Here is a 25,505-nt window from a genome sequence, read left to right as displayed (position 1 = left end):
CCAGTATACTGTATATAGTTGGCAGAAAGAGCTTCGGCTTGCATAGGATGGATTATGTTATGCCTGAACGTCTTCAGCAGGCGTGACAGATAAATTGAATGAAGAAAGGAACTGTTGGAAGCGGCTGATGGCACTGGCTTTGCTTCATTTGCCTCAGTCAGATAAGAGACAGCTGGTAAAGAGGAAATAGGATCGAGAAGGTCAAAGGAAGGAAGGAGGGCAAAAAGAAGTGGGGAGGTGGCAGCATTGGTGGAAAGAGAGAGGAGTGAATCAGGTGCAGAGGGAGAGGACCAGATGGAGGAGGAGAGGGAGGAAGGGGAGAGAGAGTGCAGATTTGCCAAGCCTCTGAAGCTAATGAAGAGGAGAATGGAAAAGGGTACACGGGGATGGTTTGAGACATTAAGAGCGGTACAGAGAGGCAAGCAGTCTCTAGAGAAGAACGGGCCAAATCCATTATGAGGTATGCGGATGGGTATGCATCAGAGGGAACAATCCAATGAATATAGGGGAGAAATGATGAGATGGAGCTTCTCTGAGGGCTACCCTGTCTTTGGGATAATGATAAATGACAGCAATGTAATGGGAGTTGTGGGATGCAGAGCACATAAAAATTTGACGAGATATTGGTAAATACTCTGGAAATGATAGTCAATGCTAGCCCATCTGCTAACACCTATCCAGCTTTACAAGGCAGAGAGATGTACTGTACCTTTTAGAGTAGATTATTAAAATACAGGGTCGAATTTGAAAAATAGGACCAAAGCCAGACCCCAGAGAAATCAGCCAAGTGACAAAACTCGAGATCACTGTTTTATAGAACATATTGCTTCAGATAGTCTGGCCTATGTTACGATCAGTAGAGGCAGACCCAACTGCAGATACAGATAATGGAATTAAGTAATATAAAAGGGGTTTATTGCAAGAATAAAGGGCAATGAGGACGGCAAGCAATGCAGAAGGTAGAGAGCCAATCGTGGATGGCAAAAAAAAAAATCAGCTGAGCAGGAAAGGCGGATGAGGGAGTAAGCGTGGCTGACTGAGGATAAGCTCGGGGGGTTAATAAGCGAGCAGAAGAGGGAGGCTGGCAGGCAGGAGGACCGGAGGGCAGTGATCCTGGAAGCACAAGGACACACAGCAAATACAGATAATGCAAATAACATGAGGGATAACTCTGAATATGCTATTGCAGAGCGGCCGAGAGCTAGAGACTACCACAGTGGTTTAAACAATGATCTGGCAATGAGTGAATGGAGAACCATGGTAGATATACTGTTGATTTGATGGAAGGCAGGTGTGCAGGCTGGGCAGGTAAGGTGAATGAGCTGCAATCAGGAGGGAGCCAGAGAGTGCCAAAGAAGGAAGCCATGCCTACACCACATACACACACAGAGACAGATGGGAAAACAGGAGACACAGGGGAAAAGGGAAACACATGGAAACACAGGGGAAACAATTAGAGGCACTGGAGGGAACTGATTGGTGTCGACCAAATCTGGTTGGACATATTCTGCCTATTCCATTATATATATATATATATATATATATATATATATATATATATATATATACACTACCGTTCAAAAGTTTGGGATCACCCAAACAATTTTGTGTTTTCCATGAAAAGTCACACTTATTCACCACCATATGTTGTGAAATGAATAGAAAATAGAGTCAAGACATTGACAAGGTTAGAAATAATGATTTGTATTTGAAATAAGATTTTTTTTACATCAAACTTTGCTTTCGTCAAAGAATCCTCCATTTGCAGCAATTACAGCATTGCAGACCTTTGGCATTCTAGCTGTTAATTTGTTGAGGTAATCTGGAGAAATTGCACCCCACGCTTCCAGAAGCAGCTCCCACAAGTTGGATTGGTTGGATGGGCACTTCTTTGAGCAGATTGAGTTTCTGGAGCAACACATTTGTGGGGTCAATTAAACGCTCAAAATGGCCAGAAAAAGAGAACTTTCATCTGAAACTCGACAGTCTATTCTTGTTCTTAGAAATGAAGGCTATTCCATGCGAGAAATTGCTAAGAAATTGAAGATTTCCTACACCGGTGTGTACTACTCCCTTCAGAGGACAGCACAAACAGGCTCTAACCAGAGTAGAAAAAGAAGTGGGAGGCCGCGTTGCACAACTGAGCAAGAAGATAAGTACATTAGAGTCTCTAGTTTGAGAAACAGACGCCTCACAGGTCCCCAACTGGCATCTTCATTAAATAGTACCTGTTAGAGCCTGTTTGTGCTGTCCTCTGAAGGGAGTAGTACACACCGGTGTAGGAAATCTTCAATTTCTTAGCAATTTCTCGCATGGAATAGCCTTCATTTCTAAGAACAAGAATAGACTGTCGAGTTTCAGATGAAAGTTCTCTTTTTCTGGCCATTTTGAGCATTTAATTGACCCCACAAATGTGATGCTCCAGAAACTCAATCTGCTCAAAGAAGTGCCCATCCAACCAATCCAACTTGTGGGAGCTGCTTCTGGAAGCGTGGGGTGCAATTTCTCCAGATTACCTCAACAAATTAACAGCTAGAATGCCAAAGGTCTGCAATGCTGTAATTGCTGCAAATGGAGGATTCTTTGACGAAAGCAAAGTTTGATGTAAAAAAAATCTTATTTCAAATACAAATCATTATTTCTAACCTTGTCAATGTCTTGACTCTATTTTCTATTCATTTCACAACATATGGTGGTGAATAAGTGTGACTTTTCATGGAAAACACGAAATTGTTTGGGTGATCCCAAACTTTTGAACGGTAGTGTATATATATATATATATATACGTATATGAATTTGTTAAAAGAAACACTCAACGGTAGGGAAAGTGCTCAACAAATAAGGAGCAAAATAATCCAGTGAGTCAAGTAAATTCTTTATGAGACAGTACAAACCTGTTTTATATTGCCATAAGCGATGATTGCTTATGGCATGAAACAGGCTTGTACTGTCTCATAAAGAATTTACTTGACTCACTGGATTTTAAAACGTTTTTTTTCTGGAAACCATCAATGGTGTTGGTAAGAGTGCTCAACAAATGAGGAGCGGAATAGTAAGACAGATGTAGGGGGAAAAAAACTTTAATTCATAGTAGTACAAGCCTGTTTTGTACGCCACACACTCGTCAGCTACTAAGGTGGTTAAACAACAAAGAAGATACAGCCAATGAATACCACGCTGCCTCACGCCATGCCCATAGTTACTCTGCACAGCAACCAATGGGAGGATAGGAAACATTTGAAAAATAACTACAAAAACATTACAACCAATGGGGGAGAGACTGGTTTTTCAGATATGGCACTTTGTCGGGCCAGACAGTTAAGGTGGTGTGGAAATCCTGACTTACTATGAGGATCAATGTGGACAGCAGCTCATTTAGCGAGCAGTAGTAGTAGTGTGTTAGTTCTGAGCACAGAAGTACTTCACATGTCAGGATGCCTCCTCCCCCATATCAGCCAAAGGATGATATGACAAACTGATAGGTTTAATCATATCCCGTACAACAGTAAATATGCCTTGCCAGTAAGAGTGCAAGGTGGCCAAAGAACCCTGGCATTCTCATACATTTGTCTTATATATGGGGCTCAAAACCCTGCTATGACAAGGAGTAAGACGATTCATCCTATCTTCAATTAACTTGCTGGAGGGGTGAGGCACGGGTCAGAAAACGTGGACTTGTGGGGTATGTTGTGTGTTTTTGGCAAACCTCAGGAGCAGAGTCATTTGATACGGAGTATCATCAAATGGTGGGAGAGCAGTATGGAAAGTGAACTGCTGTGGCCTGAAATGTCACCAGATACAGATGTCCGAAGGTTGCTGGGTAAACAGGAAGAGTGTGGTTGATACTGAGTTGTGCCAGGTCACACTAGTTGAATGGGTGAGGGTGAGAAGAAGGTTTTTCTCAAATGAGAGTAATTAAAGAGGGCAGAGAAAGCACTATGAAAAGGAGAAAAACCTCAAAATGATAGGTGCAGCCATTTTTCCTACCTTCATTTCAGCTGCATCAACGCACAGTGCCCCAAAGCAGTATACACAACAGGGCAAGCATTCAATTTACATGCTTTAATGCATGAATAAGTAGGTAATATAAACTTGTTGTGTGTGCGTGTGCATTTGCTTAACAAATACAGTAGATATGCATGACTATGTGTGCACAAATGAAGGAGTACAGGATGAATGTATTAAGCCACAACAATGCTCAAAATGATCATATTAACTTAAGGCGACACATGCATGTTTTTTTCTTCTGTAGGCAATCCTATCAACCACAGCTAAACAAAACATCTGTGCAGAATCCCACTGGGTAGGGAAAATAGGCTTGATCACAACAGACTATGGTAAAATACTGTATGTACATACCATATCAAGCTGAAGACACTGCTTTACTATGAAATGTTTTGCCAATAACAGGCGATAGAGGGGGAGTTGCAATATTGATACTGTAACAATAATTTATTTTAGTCCTAACCAGTCCCTCTTGAACTTGTCTGCGTCAGTCGCACCAGTTTTATGTGTCTTTTTAATTTCTCTTGTTAATATTGTACTTACTTTCCCCCTGGTCCAGTGTGTGGATCAGTGTATGAGATAAAAACAACCTATGAAAAATGCTGATGTAACCTAATACTAAGTAAATTTGGGTGGCACGGTGGTGCAGTCAGTGGTGAGAGCTGTTACCTCACAGCAAGAAGGTCCTGGGTTCGAACCCCAGGGTTGTCCAACCTTGGGGTCAACCCAGATCGTCCTCTGTGTGGAGTTTGCATGTTCTCCCCGTGTCTGCGGTGGGTTTTCTCCGGGTGCTTCAGTTTCCCCCACCATCAAAAAGACATGCATGTTAGGGTTACTACTCTTGTCTGTGCCCCTGACCAAGGCATGGCAAGACGAACTGGAGTTGGTCCCCAGGTGCTCCACAGCAGCTTCCCACTGCTCCTAGCTACACAGCTAGAATGGGTTAAATGCAGAGCATGATTTCCCTATGGGGATCATTAAAGTATATCAAAATAAAAAGTAAAAATAAAAAAGTCCAATGAATAGCTAATGAATGAATGAATATATAAACTAAAATAGAATATGACAACCTACCTCACATAAGCAATGGTTAAACAGGTGCCAATGTTAACAGCTGCTCTGTCACTTAAAACTATGTTTACTTGTGTCCTGTTGAGTGCTAAGGTGACAGATTGACATTGAATAATCAAACAATGGGCCATATCAATCAAGCAATTTAATTAATCAAAGGCCTGCTCCAGCCATGCAGAACTCCTATGGAGCATGTCTAGTTCTGAACTATATAATAAATCAGTTACCCTGCCTACTCTTACACCTTCAAGGGAGTTTGCTTTCTGGACATTACTTAGTTGTAAATCCCTCAGACAGTACAGACAACAGGCAATCATTACAATGGTGGGGCCAAGGTATTTGATGGCACTCCATACTTAGTTACATTCCCATATCAAAATTCACAGTAAAAATCACCTTCTCTGGAATTATTGCTACATTGAACAACTAACAGAATGATGCAAAGTGCACAAATACATAATGCAATCGCATTTTTTGCTATTTAAATCTGAAACAAGTACAGGTAAGAGCCAAGTCAAGTCAAGTCAATTTTATTTGTATAGGAGGCACGTGTTAGTCCCCAGTTTCTGTTTTTAAATTATATTTTCCACCATTGACCTATTACTGCATAATATTTTGTTGTTGTTTTTTCCCCTCTCCCTCTTCTTTTCCCCTTCTTTCTTCCCTGCTCAGCCATCCAGGTGTCGGATAGTCTGCATCATGCATCCTATTTGCAATAATGGCCACGACAATAAACAACAGTAGCATCTGCTTCATCACATGGAATGTCAAGTGAGCCAATAATCCCACAAGAATAAACAGAATTATGACTATATACTGTTTTTATTTTATATAGTGGCTATCATTTTAAAACAATATATTATGCCTTCTTCACACCATAATGATTTTAACTTGAATAACATAGAGTTTACTTGTAGTGTCTTTGTACCTGGTATTAAGTGTAAATACAGTGGAGAATATCGTAAACCTTAATGTCTCCTATTGCTTGAATTTGGGACTGATAAAGCAAGCACAAATACATTTTGTTTAGTGATGTATTACTAGTATGGAAGGATACAGCTATGCTATAATGCAGGGGTTCTGCCGGTGTTGTCTTTCACTTTAGTAGTCTCTGTGGTGCTTAACATCGTTACTCTCCTCCTGTTACCACAGCAACCATCCTGGCTACATCCTCAGCAGCAATGCTTTTGTTTAGGCATTTATTGACCCTGTATGTATGTGTGTGTGTGTGTGTGTGTGTGTGTGTGTGTGTGTGTGTGTGTGTGTGTGTGTGTGTGTGTGTGCGTGTGCGTGCGTGCGTGCGTGTGTGTGTGCGTGTGTGTGCACATGCATGCGTGTGAGGGGCACTTGTTGTTTACATTCCATATCACCCACCACCTAGAGTCAATCATTGCTATCCACATATCCATGAGTACATGGCATACCCTTTACGTGAATGAATAACCCCAAATTCATTACTCCATATTGTAATCAGGCATCTACTTTATTAACCACCACTTCTTATTCCCTTGTCCCCCATCTTTCAGATTTCGGTTCAGCAACAACCCCCCACTCCCTGCCCAAGGGCTTAGTCACATGCTACTTGCACTGACTGAAGGTTTAATAACACTAAAAGGTTCACCATCCCCACACACCTCTCTCCATTCCCCTGTGGCCTCGCTTATCAATGAAACCAGCAGGTCAGACATCACTACTGCTTATATAATCTCTGCAACCAATTTACTATCAAACCAAGCAACAACAAAAAACCAAAAAAACCAAAATAAAAACAAAATAAGCATCATCAATATTTTTCAAAGATGCTTATAGTAGGAAATATAAAGTTTTGTTCCTTTAATGGCTGTCTTCTCACCTTGAGGATATACTTCTGGAGAGAACCTGGTGGTGAAATTCAGCACGACCTCATCAAAAACAGTGGCAGTAAAAACTCCATGCATGGCTCATGATAAATTCACCATTGTCAAGAGCTTTATGTTGTTATATCATAGCTGGATTGGTAAAATATCTATAATTTATCGGCTGAAACTCAGAATACTTTAACACAACAACCCTCTCAGAGACGTATCACTTCTGAGGCTTGAATAATTGATGTTAAACGAGGTTATGAATCTGTGCTTCTAAAAGCATGGATGTCAGCCATTTGTTGTGTGTTTCATGAAAAATTATTTTAGTGTTTAGCACACACATCGTTGTGTCAGGACAGTGTGTCATTACGGATTAAAGACAGATTAACAAGAGAGCACAGCATATTTTACATCGAGGGTCCACCGCCAGGGAAGAGACGGAGAATTAAGTAGCAGGCATATAGAGAGCAACTTATTTTTATCCATCTATGTTACCAAGCACAGCCAGCTGGCTGGCCTTGGGGTCTCTCCAGTAGATAGTAGCAGACTGACGTCTAACTTCATTTCTCCTGTACTGCTATGAGATAACGACATATAAATGTATGACCACTAATCTGATTACCACTGGGGAAATAGCAACCAAAGCAAACATAAATCAAAAAATGTCATGATCAAATTATGTTTTTTATACTGTTTAATTTCATACCAATATTATACAATATATAAAAAATACTAGTGTGATGCTTACAGATATAGTGTGTGTGTAATGGATATGGAAATGTGTTAAAAATGTACTCTAATTAGCTTTCGTTGATGTGTTGGGAGAGTGCATTTGAAATGGTCTGTCTTTGTTTCTCCAAGTTTAATCATCAGTATATACAGTGGCTTGCAAAAGTATTCATACCCCTTGAACTTTTCCACATTTTGTCACGTTACGATCACAAACATAAATATATTTTATTGGAATTTTATGTGAAAGACCAACACAAAGTGGCACACAATTGTGAAGTACAAAGAAAATTATACATGATTTAAAAAAAATTTTACAAATAAAAAACTGAAAAGTCGGGTGTGCAAAAGTATTCAGCCCCCCTGAGTCAATACTTTGTGAAACCGCCTTTTGCTGCAATTACAGCTGCAAGTCTTTTGGGGTATGTCTCTACCAGCTTTGCACATCTAGAGACTGAAATTTTTGCCCATTCTTCTTTGCAAAACAGCTCAAGCTCAGTCAGATTAGATGGAGAGCGTTTGTGAACGGCAGCTTTCAGATCTTGCCACAGATTCTCAATTGGATTTAGGTCTGGACTTTGACTGGGCCATTCTAACACATGAATATGTTTTGTTTTAAACCATTCCATTGTAGCCCTGGCTTTATGTTTAGGGTCGTTGTCTTGCTGGAAGGTGAACCTCCACCCCAGTCTCAAGTCTTTTGCAGACTCCAGCAGGTTTTCTTCCAAGATTGCCCTGTATTTGGCTCCATCCATCTTCCCATCAACTCTGACCATCTTCCCCATCCCTGCTGAAGAGAAGCACCCCCAGAGCATGATGCTACCACCACCACGTTTGACAGTGGGGATGATGGTGTGTTCAGAGTGATGTGCAGTGTTAGTTTCCCGCCACACATAGCGTTTGCATTTATGCCAAAAAGTTGAATTTTGGTCTCATCTGACCAGAGCACCTTCTTTCACATGTTTGCTGTGTCCCCCACATGGCTTCTGGCAAACTGCAAACAGGACTTCTTATGGTTTTCTTTTGACAATGGCTTTCTTCTTGCCACTCTTCCATAAAGGCCAGATTTGTGCAGTGCACGACCAATAGTTGTGCTGTGGACAGATTCCCCCACCTGAGCTGTGGATCTCTGCAGTTCGTCCAGTCACCCTGGGCCTTTTGGCGGCATCTCTGATCAGTGCTCTCCTTGTTCGGCCTGTAAGTTTAGGTGGACGGCCGTGTCTTGGTAGGTTTGCAGTTGTGCCATACTCTTTCTATTTCCGGATGATGGATTGAACAGTGCTCCATGAGATGTTCAAAGCTTGGGAAATCTTTTTATAGCCTAACCCTGCTTTAAACTTCTCCACGACTTTATCTCTGACCTGTCTGGTGTGTTCCTTGGACTTCATGATGCTGTTTGCTCCCCAATATTCTCTTAACAAACCTCTGAGGCCGTCACAGAACAGCTGTATTTGTACTGAGATTAGATTACACACGGGTTGACTCTATTTAGTCATTAGGTCAACATTCGATCATTCAGCAATCATCAGGCAACTTCTGAAGGCTATGGGTTGCACTCAGAGAAAAGGGGGCTGAATACTTTTGCACACCGCACTTTTCAGCTTTTTATTTGTAAAATTTTTTTTAAATCATGTGTAATGTTCTTTGTACTTCACAATTGTGTGCCACTTTGTGTTGGTCTTTCACATAAAATTCCAATAAAATATATTTATGTTTGTGGTCGTAACGTGACAAAATGTGGAAAAGTTCAAGGGGTATGAATACTTTTGCAAGCCACTGTATCTGTAATTTTATACTGTAGCGAATTCAGGGGGCAGCCGCCCAGATAACAAAATTGCTGTGGCCCAGAACCGTCCCACACCCGACACATTCATCCGGCCCACATACCACATAGAATGATGGCACTTGGGCGGTCCGCTCCTGTTTGCCAGATCTGGGCCAGAACCAAGCCATAGCAATGATGCATGTGCCACATATTTGCCAAAGGTGGCCCATGTTTGTTTTGTGATATTTGGGCCATATTCAACATTTACCACATGGGCAACTTCAGGGTCACATCCAGATTACATGTTGCCGAGAGCACTGCATCTTTGCCAAAAAAAAGGCCCACATTTGATTTGGCATATTTGGGCAATATTTGCTATTATACATGTGAGCCACTTCAGGCTCAAATCCATTTTGTCAGGGCCAGAAGAAGGCCATCAGTGCCACATCATTGCCTGAAGTGGCCAACAATGTCTTTTGTGTTGCACTGCTGTGGGCTGGGTGAAACAGAATTTCGTTTCTTTTGTGTACTCAAGTACATAGCAGAAATTACAATAAAGTGTTCTTCTATGACCCTTAGGTCATCTGGGGATGGCCTATTGGCTGTCCCAAGAGTTAGAACAAAACATGGTGAGGCAGCATTTCATTGTTATGCTACACAGACCTGGAATAACCTTCCAGATGATATCAGACAAGCTCCGACCCTGACCACTGTTAAATCAAAGTTAAAAACGTTCTTGTTTTGTACTGCTTACCTTGCCCTGTAACGTTTTTTTTAGCTAAATAGCCTTTAGCTTAACTAGTTTACTTTTAAGTCTTTTATCCTTTGTATTTTTTGTCTGTACTTTTGCACTTTAAGATTTTTAATTGTAAAAATGGTATATCTTTTATCTTTGTATTTTGTCCCTCTGTAAAGCACTTTGAATTGCCCTAGTGTATGAAATGTGCTGTACAAATAAAATTGCCTTGCCTTGATTCTTGACATTCGGGTGCTATCTGGGCGGGAATCCGCCGCAACCGGGAAGCGAACTCAGATAGCCTGCATCACGGGCGATAACGCTAACCAGTCAACCAAATAGTCTGACTCATTAGCCAACGGGCTAGCGAGTGTATACATCCGTGGTCGTTACACTACTCCGCTCCTTCGGGAAGCGTGTCCCCGCGCTTCAGCATACCAACTCCCTCACGCCTCTAGGCGCACACGCTTCCGATGGCCTCACGGTCTCACCATCCCACTTCTGACGCCAATATAGCAAGTTCAGGGGGCAGTCGGGATGCGAACCCGGGCCGCCCGCACTACGGGCGACTGCGTTAACCAGTCAGCTAACTGGTTGGACCCTTTAATTGACTGGTGAGCGCAGGCGTCCTGGGTTCGCATCCCGGCTGCCACCTGAACTCGGTATATTGGCGTCAGAAGTGGGATGGTGAGACCGTAAGGCCATCGGAAGCGTGTGTCCAGAGGCGTGAGGGAGTTGGTATTGTAACCGGTTATTTTTTCGCCCGGTGCGGGATTCGATACGGGATGTACTGCACCACAAGGCGACATCACTTACTCTCGGCTACAGGGTCAGACCCGTTAGCTAGGGGCTAATGTGTCTTATTAGTAGTTTACAGTCGTCACCCTCTCCCGGAAGCGCGCCCTCGTGCTTTGTTATTCCCGCGCTCCGAAGAGAATTATGAGGATCTGCACACTTCCGGATCCCACCGCTGCCACCAATGTAACCGGTTATTTTCTTGCCCGGTGCGGGATTCGATACGGAGTGTACTGCACCACAAGGCGACATCACTAACCGCTCGGCTAAAGGGTCAGACCTGTTAGCTAGGGGCTAACGTGTCTTATTAGTAGTTTACAGTATTGTAGCGAATTCGGGGGACAACACAACCACAGGAGCTGCCGCGGCCGGGAAGCGAACCCGTATCGCCCGCACCGCAGGAGACATCGCTAGCCGCTCGACTAAAGGGTCAGACGCGCCAGCCAGCGGCCAGCGTGTCTACTTATCCATGCTCGTTACACTATGCTGAAGCGCGGGGACACGCTTCCCGAAGGAGGGGGGTCGTCTAACGATCACGGATGTGTAGACTCCTAGCCCGTTAACCAATGGATCGGACCCTTCAGTTGACTGGTTATCGTGGTCACCCATGGTGCGGGCGACACGGGTTCGCCCCCTGAATTCGCTACAATACTTTGTTTCCCCAAGTTTAATTGTTTGTAATCCGTTGCTTCGGTATGGAAATGTATTTTGATCATTCCGGGCTTCCGTATTTTCCCTGTGGCGGAGAGGGAGAGTGTCGCTCGTGGCTCGTTCATTACGCGTTGGGCTTGGAGCCTCAACATCATGTCCGTTTCTTTTCATCTCCTCTTACAGGTAAAAATAACAGTTGTAAAATGTTTAACTGTGTACGTATGTTTTCTATGTTACAAGGAGCACGCTGATGGTAAAATATCTCTGTCAAGGGTAATTTCAGCAAGTGAATTGAGTTAGCCGAAACATGAAGTGTTAGCCTGGTCGTAGCATGCTTGCTAGCTTGGATCACGCAGACAGAGGATGATAGAGACGTGTCCAGCGCCGTTCAGTAAGAAAGGGGTTTTTGTCTGTATTCATTGTTTATTGTATTTAAAAAGTTAAGAACCATGTCAATGTGTTACAGTATGCCAGTTGTTTAAAGGTGGACATGTATGTTGTGTATGCTCGTTCATTACAATTTGGACTTGAAGCCAGCAACATCGTGCCCACTTCATTTCTTTACATCTCCTCTTACAGAGGCGTAACACGTGTTATGAATTTTCATCAAAATAATTTTTGTCAGCCCATAAAATGTAAAAAAAAAAGACGAATTAAATGTAAGCAGGTTTACCCTGTGCTGCAGGCTTTCTATCTGTTGCAAAAACATTGGCTAGATGCCCATCCTTCATGCCAAAGTCAATCCCAGGTGAGAACTGGCTCTCCAGCAGAGGCAAAAGTCAAAGGCCTTCATATGCCAACCAGATTAAAGGCGGAATCAAAGTGGCTGCCATGTGATTTGTGCTTTGGTCAATGTTTGGTCTTGATCCAAGCCAGATCCAGCTCATAGTGCCGTAGCACAAACATGAGTATCATACTCATGTTTGTATACCCTAAACACGCAACACAATGGATTATACAGCACGTTCAAGGCAAGTAAAAATAATGCCAGATGATGATTGTTATTGTCATTATCACACAGTATCCCAACACTTTTAAAGTAAAAAATTTGGTGACTTGTAAGACCTTTTTAATACATCCATCCATCCATTATCTTAACCGCTTATCCTGCTCTCAGGATCGCGGGGATACTGGAGCCTGTTCCAGCAATCAGTGGGCAGCAGGCAGGGAGACACTCTGGACAGGCCGCCAGGCCATCACACTCACTCACACACATTCATTCATTCCTAGGGACAATTTAGTATGGCCAATCCACCTGACTTTGCACTGTGGGAGGAAACCGGAGCCCCCAGAGGAAACCCACGCAGACACGGGGGAGAACATGCAAACTCCACACAGAGGACGACCCGGGATGACCCACCAAGGTTGGACTACCCCGGGGCTTGAACCCAGGACCTTCTTGCTGTGAGGCAACCACACTAAACACTGCGCCACCGTGCTGCCCTTTTTAATACATCTAAATGGGAGAAAAAAAATTTCCACAGAAAAAAATCAACAAACTAGTATAAACTGTTGTTGAGTTTTTATGAATATGAAAAGCAATTTTCTGTGCAAATTAGCTGACAACAGCCTTCTTGTTAATTTCACCATCTAGCATTAGCAACTGCTCTCATTTCCTTTGCTCGTTTCCTCAGTGTGTTGGATTTTGTTATCAGCATTGCCATTTTCGTCCCTGCAGTAATCTCTGCTAGTTCTGTGAAGTTGTCTTCTTTCTTTTGTAGACTCGGTACCCACAGTATTTTTGCGTTCAATGCGGCTGTCAGAAAAAAACTGCTGAATGCTGTCTGTGGCAGTTACGGAGCCTATAGCTTGGGCGGACGCATTTGCAGCAAACAAATTAGCTTCAATGTTACCACAAGCAGCCAAGCTAACAACGGGCTCAGCATGTGACTGAAAGGCCACAGTGCTTTCTCGAGTGCTAGCATATCATAATGCTTGTGCTTTTCGGATTTCATATGAGAATAATAATAATAATAATCATTACATTTATATAGCGCTTTTCTAGACACCCAAAGCGCTTCACATTGAAGGGGGAAACTCACCTCAACCAGAATCTATTGCTTTACAACCCATTGTCACCAGTTTGAATGTTTTGCGACAAGGTTCACAGCGTGCCTTGTAAGTTTTGCTGGATTGTTTAAGCCACCCACGATATTTGTCGTCCTTCAACATTTCAGATTTAATTTACATTTGCCCATTTTCTTTTTGTTTGTAACCTCGTCTGTCGCCTTCTAGCTACTACCTCCTAGTCCCACTGCCCCTGGTGGTCTAGCATATGCTATTTAGCACAAATTTATTGTACATTGCTTGCAACAATTGTCGGGCTGTTGTGGAATATAAAATAAAACAAAACGGAATAACTGAACAAAAGATAGATTTACTGCACTCATTCGTTCTGCCCCTGGAATAGATTTAATGCCTCCCCTCCTAAAATTCCAGACATTTCAAAAGATTTTTAGACCTTGAATAAAAAAAAAAAAATTCAAGATGTTTTAAGACTTTTTAATGATCTGTGGGGACCCTGTTAAAGCAGTTGTAATATAAGAAGTGGTAGTAGCAGTAGGAAGAGGAGGAGGAGAAGAAGCAGGAGAAGTAGTAGTATGCTGTAGTGGTATGATAGCATGCTTTTGGATAAAAGTCTATACCTTAGTGCAGTGTTTCTCAACCGGGGGTCCGCGGACCCCTAGTGGTCCGTGGTGTAATTGCAAGGGGTCCGTGCAAATAAAATATCTTTTAAAAAAAAGATCCTATGACATTTATAGAAATAGGATTATTTTACTCAAATGTGACTGAGACCTTTATCTACCTAAACTATAAAGGGTAACAGGACCTTTTTCTCTAATTACATCTGTTTCACAAGTGTAATTTATTGTATTTTAATAAGAGATCTCGCTACCGTTTGCATTGTTAAAAGTTACTGCATAAAAATTCTGTTGTTACATATATCTGAAAGTTACTGAATACATATTCTGTTTTGTTACATATATCTGAAAGTTACTGCATAAGAATTCTGTTTTGTTAACTATATCTAAGTTACAACTGAAAGCTCTTATTTTTGCCCCAAAGAGTGAATAAATGCTATAATGCAATTTAAAATGCAGTTTCTACTGTTTCTATCAAATTGCAACCCCCCTTCCCCAAGATCAGGTGGAGGGGTCCTCAGGGTAGATCAAAAATACGCAGGGGGTCCAGGACCCCAAAAAGGTTGAGAACCACTGCCTTAGTGTAAGCATTCGCCCACTGACAACTCTTAACACCATTTGAGAAAAGAAAATCCTGTGCCAGATGTAAAGTATGCTGTTAGATCTACTTTGATGTTTGTAAAACACTCGATGAGATGAAGTCACATTTTGCATAATAATTTATTCACATATATATGTGTGTGTATATATATATATATATATATATATATATATATATATATATATATTAACATAGATATTATTATTGCTGCAATTCTGGAGCCTTTCAGGTGTTCAGTCCCCATACTCCCACAACAGAGTGCTAAATTCATATTTCATATATCATTTTTCATCTTAATGCATGCTGGATACTACATTTCACAGGAGCAGGATGCAAATAAATAAAACAGTCTCTTTTTTTAAGTTACATTTCATAATCTATCCATTCTATTAATGCTTCAGTAACATGCCTTTTTCAAAGTCCTTAGGGGATTAACACTTTTTGGAACGTAGAGTCTCCATTAGAGGACGAAGGCTTAACAAAGAGCACATTAATTCAATAGTACATATTGTTAAAGCTGGCAATCTATGATCAATCACCTTCACCACCCGAACCCCATTCCCAATGTAAAACCCACCAATACTTCATAGGGAAAAGGCTTAAGTGATGAGTGATAAGTGTGTTATTACATTTCATCTATGTACAGTAACTTGGAAATATTGCACCAAATTTGCTTGTGAAGAAAAAGTAAGGTAAGAGTTACATGTAGAAATGTTTTGCATTGTAATTACTTCATTTTGCTGTTTAATGGAAAAAGAAAAATATTTTTCTAAATTTGCATTCGTTCCTTTAGAAGGTGATTACTCAGACAAACTGAAGAGTAAACAGTTGCCGCTGTTTTCTGTGGATTCAGAAGGTAAACAGCATGCCTTGCAAGCATAGAGAGAATTTGCTGTACATAATAACACGCAGAGTTAAATTGAACCTAGTTTGATAACACAACCCAGTGTGTCACACTTGGACTGGGTTTTCTTGGTAGCCTGCTTGCCAACAAGAGCTCCAGGGTAGTGTGCCTTGTATTTTTAAAGTCTCCACTCTGATTGCCACCTAATGCAAAAAGAAATATTAGAAAATGACCCCCAAAATGTTTGGAAAGTTTAGCACAAGGACAGCACTTTGGGGTATCAGTTTAAGCCGATGTGTAGTTTTACAGTTTGCTTTTTTACTTAAGTTTATTAGAGGGAGAAATTTACCTTTTTACCTTTTCAAGTTTATTAGAGGGCAGTAGAAGTGCTTGTCCTCCGTGTGAACTCACCCACAGATTATGAACAAATAATTAAAAAGAAAATCCTCCCCTCGAGCATCTTAAATTAGCTTTAGCATTCCATTTTCTGACCCAAGTCAGATACAGGCTTATCAACCCCCATCCCCCATTCCCCTCACTCTCGCTCTCTCTCTCTCTTTCTCTCTCTCACACACACACACACACACACAAACACACAAACACATACGCGCTCATGCATATGCATGCACACACACACACACACACTGAAACAATTTGCATATGCACACATACTTGGGAAATCTGCAGATAAATTTTAACCTCCAGCAAAGGTAAATGATGACTTTAGGTATTTCTACCTCTAAGCTATCCTTGCAGTATTTCAATATCATTAATAATTACTCAGTTTTATCTCTATGTGTTGTGTTATCTTTGAAGGCACCTAGTGTCACCTAGGCAGAGCAGAACTCCCCAACAGTTTTTATTTAAGTTTTGTTGCAGTACAGCACCACAGTTGTTCTCATAGGAAGTTTTCTTGCTCTTGATGAATCAAAAACATTACTTTGACCAATCATTATAACTCCATTAAGTCTCTCTGGTCTCCTGAATGATGGTGCAGTGGCGAGTTTAAGTTTGTGCCCTAGATATAGTGGGTTCTGGACCAAGGAAATGCTCCTGCCCAAAGGTCAAGTGGTCCAGGATTCCCCAGGCAGAGGAGCCTCTGTCAGACGTAGGCTGACTCGCTGGACTGGGTCCTGCCCAGGTTGGGAGCCTGAGACAGGTGTGACACATCCTTCTTGCGCACTTCACAAATGGACTTCCTCCGAGCCTGCACCCCGCGGATGGCTGTCTTTATCTTCCTCCAGCCAAGGTGGTTGAGCTCGGCCAGGTTAAGCAGCACACAAATGCCACTGACTGCGAACATAAAGACCAGAAACACAGTTTTTTCTGTCGGCCTAGACACGTAACACTCCACCTCCTTCACACAGGGGTAACGGTCGCACTCAAACATTCCCGGCACATTGAAGCCATACAGGAAGTACTGACCAGCCAGGAAGCCAATCTCAAGTGCGTTACGGAACACCACTTGGATGACATAGAAGCGAGAGATGCCTTCTTGCCGACGAACTTTTGCACTCTTGGCATGTGTGAGCCCCCGGGGTGCATTGGGAATCTCCTTGACTTCCAGACAGTCGTGGTCCTCCTTGCTGCTGTCAGGGTTCTGCACCAAGATACCATTGATATTGCGGAGCTTGCGGGCATGGTGGTCATGATGACGACCGTGGTGACCGTGGCCGTGGTGATCCATGTAAGGATGCAGGAAGGAGTAGCTGCGGTCGCGTTGTTTGGCGGACTGGTGAACAGAGTATGTGATGAAGCACAGACTAGGCGTACACACCAGGATGATCTGGAAAACCCAGTAGCGAATGTGTGAGATGGGGAAGGCCTTGTCATAGCATGCCTGGTTGCAGCCAGGCTGCATGGTGTTGCAGATGAACATGATCTGCTCATCCTCGTACACTTTCTCACCCACTATGCCAACTATTAGGATGCGGAAAATCACCACCACTGTCAGCAGGATCCTGCAGAGAGATAGAAGGACAAGGAGAGGGCAGAAGCAGGTGGGGAGGGAAGGAGATGAAAGTGTAAAAGACAAAATGTGAGTTACTGTAGGGGGGTTGCCAAACTTTAGAAGAAATGTAGAAAGGTTATGGATATCTGAGCACAAATACTTTCAATACAATATACAACTGAGTGCAAGATGTCTCTGTGTCACATAGCTAAATCAGTATTTGGTTGCTTTTTTTGTTTGTTTGAGAGAGCTGTTTTTTTTTTGGTTTTTTTTTTACGGAACACAATAAGGGACACACTTACGCACCTGAACTCATGCTGCCTAAACAACTCTCAGGCCAATGACATTTTTATAGGTTGTGTGATTGTGTTTGTAGAGAGAGACAGCATGTGTGTGCATGTAAGTGTGTGAATGATCACTCAGCTGCTGCGGCAGAGTGCAGTGCTATACAAGGGAGTTGTTGCGCTCCAAATAGCATGCACACGTGAGCTAGCTATGATTACCGGCTGAAATAGGTGAGGTAATCAGAAGATAAATCTGATTTACAATCTAAACAGAGGGGTACGTTGATATCAACATCAACACAAGTCGCACATCTCCCAACTTTTCTGTGGTGTATGTTTTGTGTGTGTGTGTGTGTGTGTGTGTGTGTGTGTGTGTGTGTGCCTGCACATGTGAGTGCATTTTCGTTAAAATAGATTAACAGACATGATTTCAGATTATTATTTTATCTGTGAGGTTGGGAACAGTATTTTGAAGAATGTGTCTCGCTACATGAGAGAAAAATGAAATTGTGTTGCTGGGTAGGATATAATCAGTAAAAAAAACTCATCTGGTAGACTTGTCAACTGGAATTATGGGGAATTGTCAGTATGACAGGCATCGGTCAAGTACACATTATTACCACATTACATTAACCTTTTGTATTTTGCAGTTTTGACTTTCAGATGTTACTAATATGTTTAATTTTTTGCCCTAACTCCCCTCATCGGGGTGGCCGTTGGCTCAAACATTTTCTCTCTGTTGTCACTGGAGGCTGTGATGGCAGTCAGTGGTCTGACGTCTTCCTTAAAACTGAAAGCAGATACCAGTGGGATTTTCTAAATATGTCTGCAGTGCACATGGCCTGATTTTTCTCCAGCTCCCTCTCTTTCTCCCTCATAACTGAGGGCAGGCAAGGGAAGAGCAAGGCAATATTATGTGGGTCAATGGTTTGAAGGCTCAGTGTCATGGTTGTCAAGCAAGTTGTAGTGAGGTTGAGCAGAACCAAAGCTGCTACAGATGTACCTGTGTTCGGATGGCTTGGACAAAAAAGTACCGACTGGGAATACTACTGTCATTGTCCATAAAACTGCCAAAATGGGAGAGACTTCTATCCCAAGGGTCATGACAGGGAGATTGTCAACATTTTCATGGTATCATGCTGACTGTCATTACTGAACCCCACAAGTGGCCTCTTGCAGGACTTAAAGACAGAATTGGGCATTTTCAGCATAGTGCTGCAGCCCCATATCATGACAGACTGTAGGCATGGGGCTGGTGGACCTGAGGAACAGTGCAGCTGTTTTTTTAAAGGAGGCTGAGAGACTGCTGTAATGTACTGCTATCATCTGGTGTCGATCCAGCATTGGCAGTGCGGGGGAGGGATGGGGAGAATGGGGCTGCACTGTCAGCTTTTTCCGATGAGTCAGGAGTGCCTGGACGTCACAGGGCTCTCTGCTATGTGCATGTCGATGCAGTGGGTGTGGAGGTAGTTTGCAAAGCTTGGGACTTGGCTGTGGAAAAAGCCAATTATTCAAGACCCACTCTTTCGCTGTGATGAGTGATATCCGTTGGAAGACCCCCAACGAGCTAGCACAACAGACCAGGTTGACGTTATGACACTTATGCAGAAGCTAAGTGTGTGTGTGTGTGGGGGGGGGGGGGTTTCAGCTACTGAGTTCTGCTGCTCTGGACTTGAGATTATTGAAGATGCCAGGGAATCACTACCCATGGATCTCCTAACAATGTAATGGTAGATTATCAGGTTATGTCCTTGATATTGTGAAAATCCAAACCTTGGTTTTCAATTCGAATTCCTCACAGGAACTTGAAAACAGTTTAAATTTTAAATGGAATTCTAAAAATATGAAATATTTGGGAGTGAAACTGAGAAAGGACACATCTCACCTTTGTCATGATAACTATACAAATATTAACCAAAAGATAGGTGACAGCCTTAACAGATGGGGGCTCACTCCTGCTTGAATTTGGAAACTGAATAATGACCATCAAAATTTTTTCATGCCTAGACTTTATATATATATTCCAATCATTACCAGTTAAAATTTCTGACACACAGTTCAGAGCATGGGACAAGCAAATAGCAAGGTTTATATGGGATGTCAAAAAACTATGAATTAGATATATTACATTGCAGTTGCCAAATGAGGAGGAAGGGGTGGCTCTACCAAGCCTGACAATATTTTGTAACAGCACAATTTAAGACCAATGATTATTTGGCATAACCCTGAATATGATGCCAAATGGAAAAACATTGAATCATCAATATTAGATAGACCTGTACAATTTTTGTTGGGCTGTCCATCTACTATCAAAGACTTGTTCGCTATCCAGATTCAATGGGTTTCTTTTTCTTTAGGTATCAGATTAGACTTTGTGAAGATGTTTCAGATCCAGAAAGAGATCAAATAGCTTAAGTGGCCAGCATATGATCCAAAATTTCATCCCAAAATACAGACAATGGATGAGACATGGTATTACATCATATTCTTCTTTAGCAAAGGATGGGGAATTAGTAGACTTGTAGTCTGTGCCCGAAAAATATGGTTTGGAGAGACAAGATTTTTATAGATACTTGCAAATGCGGCACTATTATGTAAAAGAGGTGAAGGGACCAAGCAATCAAGAACCCTCTGATGTTCCACAGATGTTCATTAAAGCACTCAACTCAGAAACTGCCAGACCGACTATTGGGGATCTGTATCTAAGTATATCATTGATTAAGAACAACTCAACAGACTACATAAACCAAACGTGGGAAAGAGAACTGGACATGGAAATCACTGAAGAAATTGACTCTCATAATCCACACCCAGATAACTACTACAAATTCCCAAAGTTGGATAATATCAAAACAAACTGGACTTCAGAACCAATGCTGGAGACAATATCGGCACTTAATGGCAGATCTTTTGTGATCTATTAATCTGTAGGCATGAGACAAGATTTTGGTATCGGAAGTGTTCTGGTTTCCGTTTCCATTTCTGTTTTAGTCCGAGTAGTATTGACCAATCACATTTGAGTGGGCAGTGATTTCTACAACATGCTTTGGTTGCATGTTGGTAACAGTCCGCGTGAGGAGCGAAGGAGGCGGAACGCATTGGCCGAGATGTTGTCTGAACCTAAAACACCTTCAAAAAAAATTGATGTTTGTGTATTGTGTGGAGAAATATTTGACTTGTGTCGGCTACTTGTGAAACAATGCAGTCATAGACGTCGTCTCTCAACTCCAACTCCATTCTTGCGTCTTGGCCTTGTCCCATCATGCAACCTTACTGAGTTGATGTTCAAGCCACCACTAAGAATATATTATTTGGATTTTTTTTTTAATTTGATTTTTGATTTTGAGACTTTATTGATCCCTGTGGGGAAATTACACTCTGCATTTAACCCGTCCTAGCTGTGTAGCTAGGAGCAGTGGACAGCCGCCGTGCAGCACCCGGGCACCAACTCCAGTTATTTCTTCCTATTGTCTTGGTCAGGGGCACAGACAGGAGTATTAACCCTAACATGCATGTCTTTTTTGATGGTGGGGAAAACCGGAGCACCCAGAGAAAACCCACCACAGACAGAGAACATACAAACCCCACACAGAGGTCGACTTGGGATGACTCCCCCAAGGTTGGACAACCCCGCGGTTCGAACCCAGGTCCCTCTTGCTGTGAGGCGACAGCGCTAACCACTGCGCCACTGTGCCTGCCTATTTGATATTGAGTTTACCTGTCTCTCTTTCTACTTAGGAAACATATCTAAGGAACTGGATATCGGAGACAGATATTTACCAAAACTTCTCATGGTAGCAAGCAAGAAGGCGCTGGCTTCTAACCAGCTTCCAACCCTGAACTAATGGATAGATATGGTAAATGGCATATACAGTACGCAACATATGACATTCGGTTTAAGATTACAGAACGAACAAAAAGAGTATTGGACTAAATGGGATACATACCTGACCTAAGAGTCTGACAACGGGAAGCTAGAAAATGCTATTGTGAAATGTGAATGAAAGTGTACCATTTTATGACTAACAACTCCTACGTATATCATCCAGTGTAACTGAGTAACCTCATGTTTATTGTGTTATGAAACAGAAAAAATAAAAGTATTAAAAAAAAAAAGATGCAAGGAAACCTCAGTGGCAGAATTCTCTTCAGTGACTGACAGCAGCGTTAGTGTTTGAGCACTGGCTCATAAGGCCCCAGCAATGCTGTCAAGGCCACATAAAGTATTTAACAACTGATTAATATAATTGCATTCACTTGAAATAGTTTCATATGTGTGCACTTGAAATGTTGAATGTACTCTAGTTGGGGGAGAATGGGTGATATCTTTGTTTCTAACGCGGTACGTTCTCGAGCCAGTTACACATTTGGAAAATTCATTGTCACTGGAAAGATGTGTAAGTGAGCGTACCAGAGAGCTGTGAAAAATCCTATTTGATGAAAACTTGTGGCTCGCATGCAGAAATATTGCAAACGAAATGATTTATAAGGAGCCGATATTTTTTGCTCAAGATGCCGCTTTATATTTAAAAACAACATTAGCATGTTTAAAGTATTATATCTATATGTGAGATTAAAGTATCTTGCTTGTTTTGTTGTTTGCTTTAGCAGTTGTGTTTGTGTGTGTGTGTGTGTGTGTGTGTGTGTGTGTGCATGCATGCGCGTGCGCGCACGTGTGTCTTTTTAAATTAAAACCACATGCCCACATCCACTCCACATGTCTAGTTACCACAGCAACCATGCACCGAGAGAGGTGAGGCTCAGGCAGAGTCAAGGCCTGTAAAGGACTACAGATATAGAAGTATGGGAGAGAAAAAAAACACACTTCAAGTCTGAGAATCACAAAAAAAATAAAAGAAATTGTGTTTGGCTCTGGAGTCGGTTGTAGCATTTCTTACCGTGGAGCTAACTGAAACTAGAGCAGCCAGCTGCGGCAGGACTGTTCTTGTGTACCACCTGTGAGTGTTTTCTGTGTGTTTATGAGTGCGAATGACAGACAGAGGGAGAAAGACAGACAGAGAGCGATCCATGTGTCAGACTGTCCGTGCAAGGAGCAGCTGTGATCTTGCACGCCACAATGCCTTTCAGCGGGTTCAGAAATACAACAGAAAAAGAGCGCTTCACATTTCACAAGTTAAATGGCTGCATGTGTCCACTATACCTGCAGACATGCAGTCCCATTCTTATATAGCACAGTCACATGTCAAGGCTGTGTACCAGTTGGGGTTTTTTTTCTGTGATATTTTACTTTCTAAGATGTATTTATTCATTCAGAAATTCGAGCCATTAGGGTATGGCAACGCTTGATATTAGATTTAATGTTATAGTAAGAATCTACAGCTTCAAAAGCTGATTTTAAAGTCAGAGGAAGCGAGAAAACTTAGTTCTTGCATGTTTCTTATGTGTCCCAACATCTGTTTACAAGGGTCTGTCTTGTCTTGGTCTAATGTATAAATACATTTTAATGGATAGTACAGGCTAAAAGACAATAGTCTTAGGCCACAGAGGCAATTTGCCATTTCAATTTTGCTTTTAGCACGTTATCAGAACAGATCAAGTAACACATTTAGACTCGTGCAACAGGATTATGGTAAATTTGATAGCAGAAGTCACATAAGGAGCTGGTCTGACTGTAAATTCAGCCATCTGATTTCATAAAATCTAATCTTTAGAATCATATGTCAAAAATCATATTGAAATGACAGGTGCAGTAAGTCTTGGATACAAGGAGTCCAAAATTTGATGTCCACTATAATGTTAAATATCAAAAGACTTCCAAATTTGTTGATTAAAATCAAAATATTTAAAGCATTCAATTTTATTATACATCATTTCAGCAGAAAGATGGGTGTTGTATCGTGTGTAGGTTGTTCTCATCCAGAACACCTTTTACCTTTGCAGTTAAGTCATTTAGGATCTAGTTTGAGACTCCACCCTTCCAGTACAATTTACCTTTTCTTGGTGCTGTACAACCCTGTCATTTACAAATAACACTGTTTGTCAGTCTTGGCATGTCCCACCGATCATTTGATGTAGTCAGATTGAGTTTAGTTAGTAAAGGTTGGTCTTTTCCCACACAGTGAAGGGCATGATCAGAAATGAAAGTACTTTCTGATGAGGCCCTGCATAGGCAGGCACCTCAACACTTAGAATATTCTATTCCACAAGTGCACTAGCAGTTTATTTGCTTAGATAGACAGTTTGTTAGTTTTGCCTCCACAGTATATACAGACTTCTACTGCAGTGTACTTGTTTGGTGAACACTTTGGGTAGTTAAGAAATTGTAAAACGCAGCAAGTAAGAGACATTGTAGTGTGTGTGTGTGTGTGTGTGTGTGTGTGTGTGTGTGTGTGTGTGTGTGTGTGTGTGTGTGTGTGTGTGTGTGTGTGTGTGTGTGTGTGTGTGTGTGTGCTTATATGCGTGCATGTGCGTGATTGTGTGTGTGTGTGTGTGTGTGTGTGTGCATGATTGTGTGTGTGTGTGTGTGCGTGCGTGTGTGTGTGATTCTGCTGGGTAACAGGATAATCAGCATGGCGCAGATTGCTGCATTAGCAGAAAGAAGTGAAAGAAGGTTATCTGCGAACATCAGTGTTTTAAGACCTGCAGTGAGAGGACCCCATGCAGTACATTAGAGCAGTTTGAGGCAGGAAAGCCCCCGGGGCTTAACCAGCAGAATTTTCAATGACCGCTGTGAATGATCAAAAAGATTTTAGAATCATTAGGATATCAAACCCAAAGGCGGGATATAAAAATAAGGCCGCTGACTATTGAAAAAACAACAAAGGAGATACAGACATTAAACTTCTCTCTAGCCTACAGTAACATCAAGGTTTAGACTCCTTACTTCATGAGTGGCTAGTCAGCCTGTCATCTGCCCACCGCCTGAACACCACTGACAGGCTGTGTTTTTCTCATGTCCACTGGAGACTTTCAAGAGTCACTTGTGCTAAAGTACATTCAAATGAAATCGTTTTGTGAATAAGTCTCTGTCTGTGTCTCGGTCTTGCACAATTTTGAATCTACTGGCCTAATTTTGGCAAAACTTGTGTCAGGGAGGACACAATGTGGAATGGAGATCCAGCATAATCCATTATTATTCTCAGTTCAACCAAGAAAGATGCACGTTGCCAAACTGACAACATGCCATTCGCTTTCTATGCAGGGAAATACATCGGGATGAGCCGGAGCTCGATGCAGAAAGACAGCGCTTCCCTGCCTTTCCTGTAAATACATCACTGAACCAACCTGGAAATACTCGGTATACATGATCGGTGTTAGCGGCAGCACACGGTTTCACGCCTGCCATCTCTGATTCAGCTGGTTGACGGCATAATTTACTGAGTGAAGACATTAATTGGGTAGCAAATGCTTCAAACATTTCATCTGACCAGGCAATTTGTTTAAATTTTTCAATCTGATGTTTCGTATACTGATGTGAAATTAATATTTTGATGATTAATATATGTTTTTTCATATCATGTCCTACATGAAGGTCTTTTGGCTTGAAGGTCATGTAATGTTTCCCCCACTCTGTCAATGATCATGAAAGTCAAGCTGCTAATGCTTCAAAGGATTGCAGAGAGCTGA

General features: G+C 41.9%; 1 protein-coding gene across 1 annotated transcript in view; it reads right to left on the bottom strand.

The window, feature by feature from the left end:
* Window positions 1–16,785: 16,785 nt before the first annotated feature.
* Window positions 16,786–25,505, bottom strand: part of LOC130117232 (gap junction delta-2 protein-like) — a 30,524-nt gene continuing 21,804 nt past the window's right edge. The window contains exon 2 of the mRNA XM_056285426.1: window positions 16,786–17,644. Within this exon, the coding sequence (XP_056141401.1) occupies window positions 16,786–17,644 (859 nt within the window). The remainder of the gene's footprint in view (window positions 17,645–25,505) is intronic.

The sequence above is a fragment of the Lampris incognitus genome, chromosome 8, assembly GCF_029633865.1.
Source record: "Lampris incognitus isolate fLamInc1 chromosome 8, fLamInc1.hap2, whole genome shotgun sequence".
NCBI lineage: Eukaryota > Metazoa > Chordata > Actinopteri > Lampriformes > Lampridae > Lampris > Lampris incognitus.
Note: the sequence above shows the minus strand (reverse complement) of the source record. Positions and strands in the feature narration are given on the sequence as shown.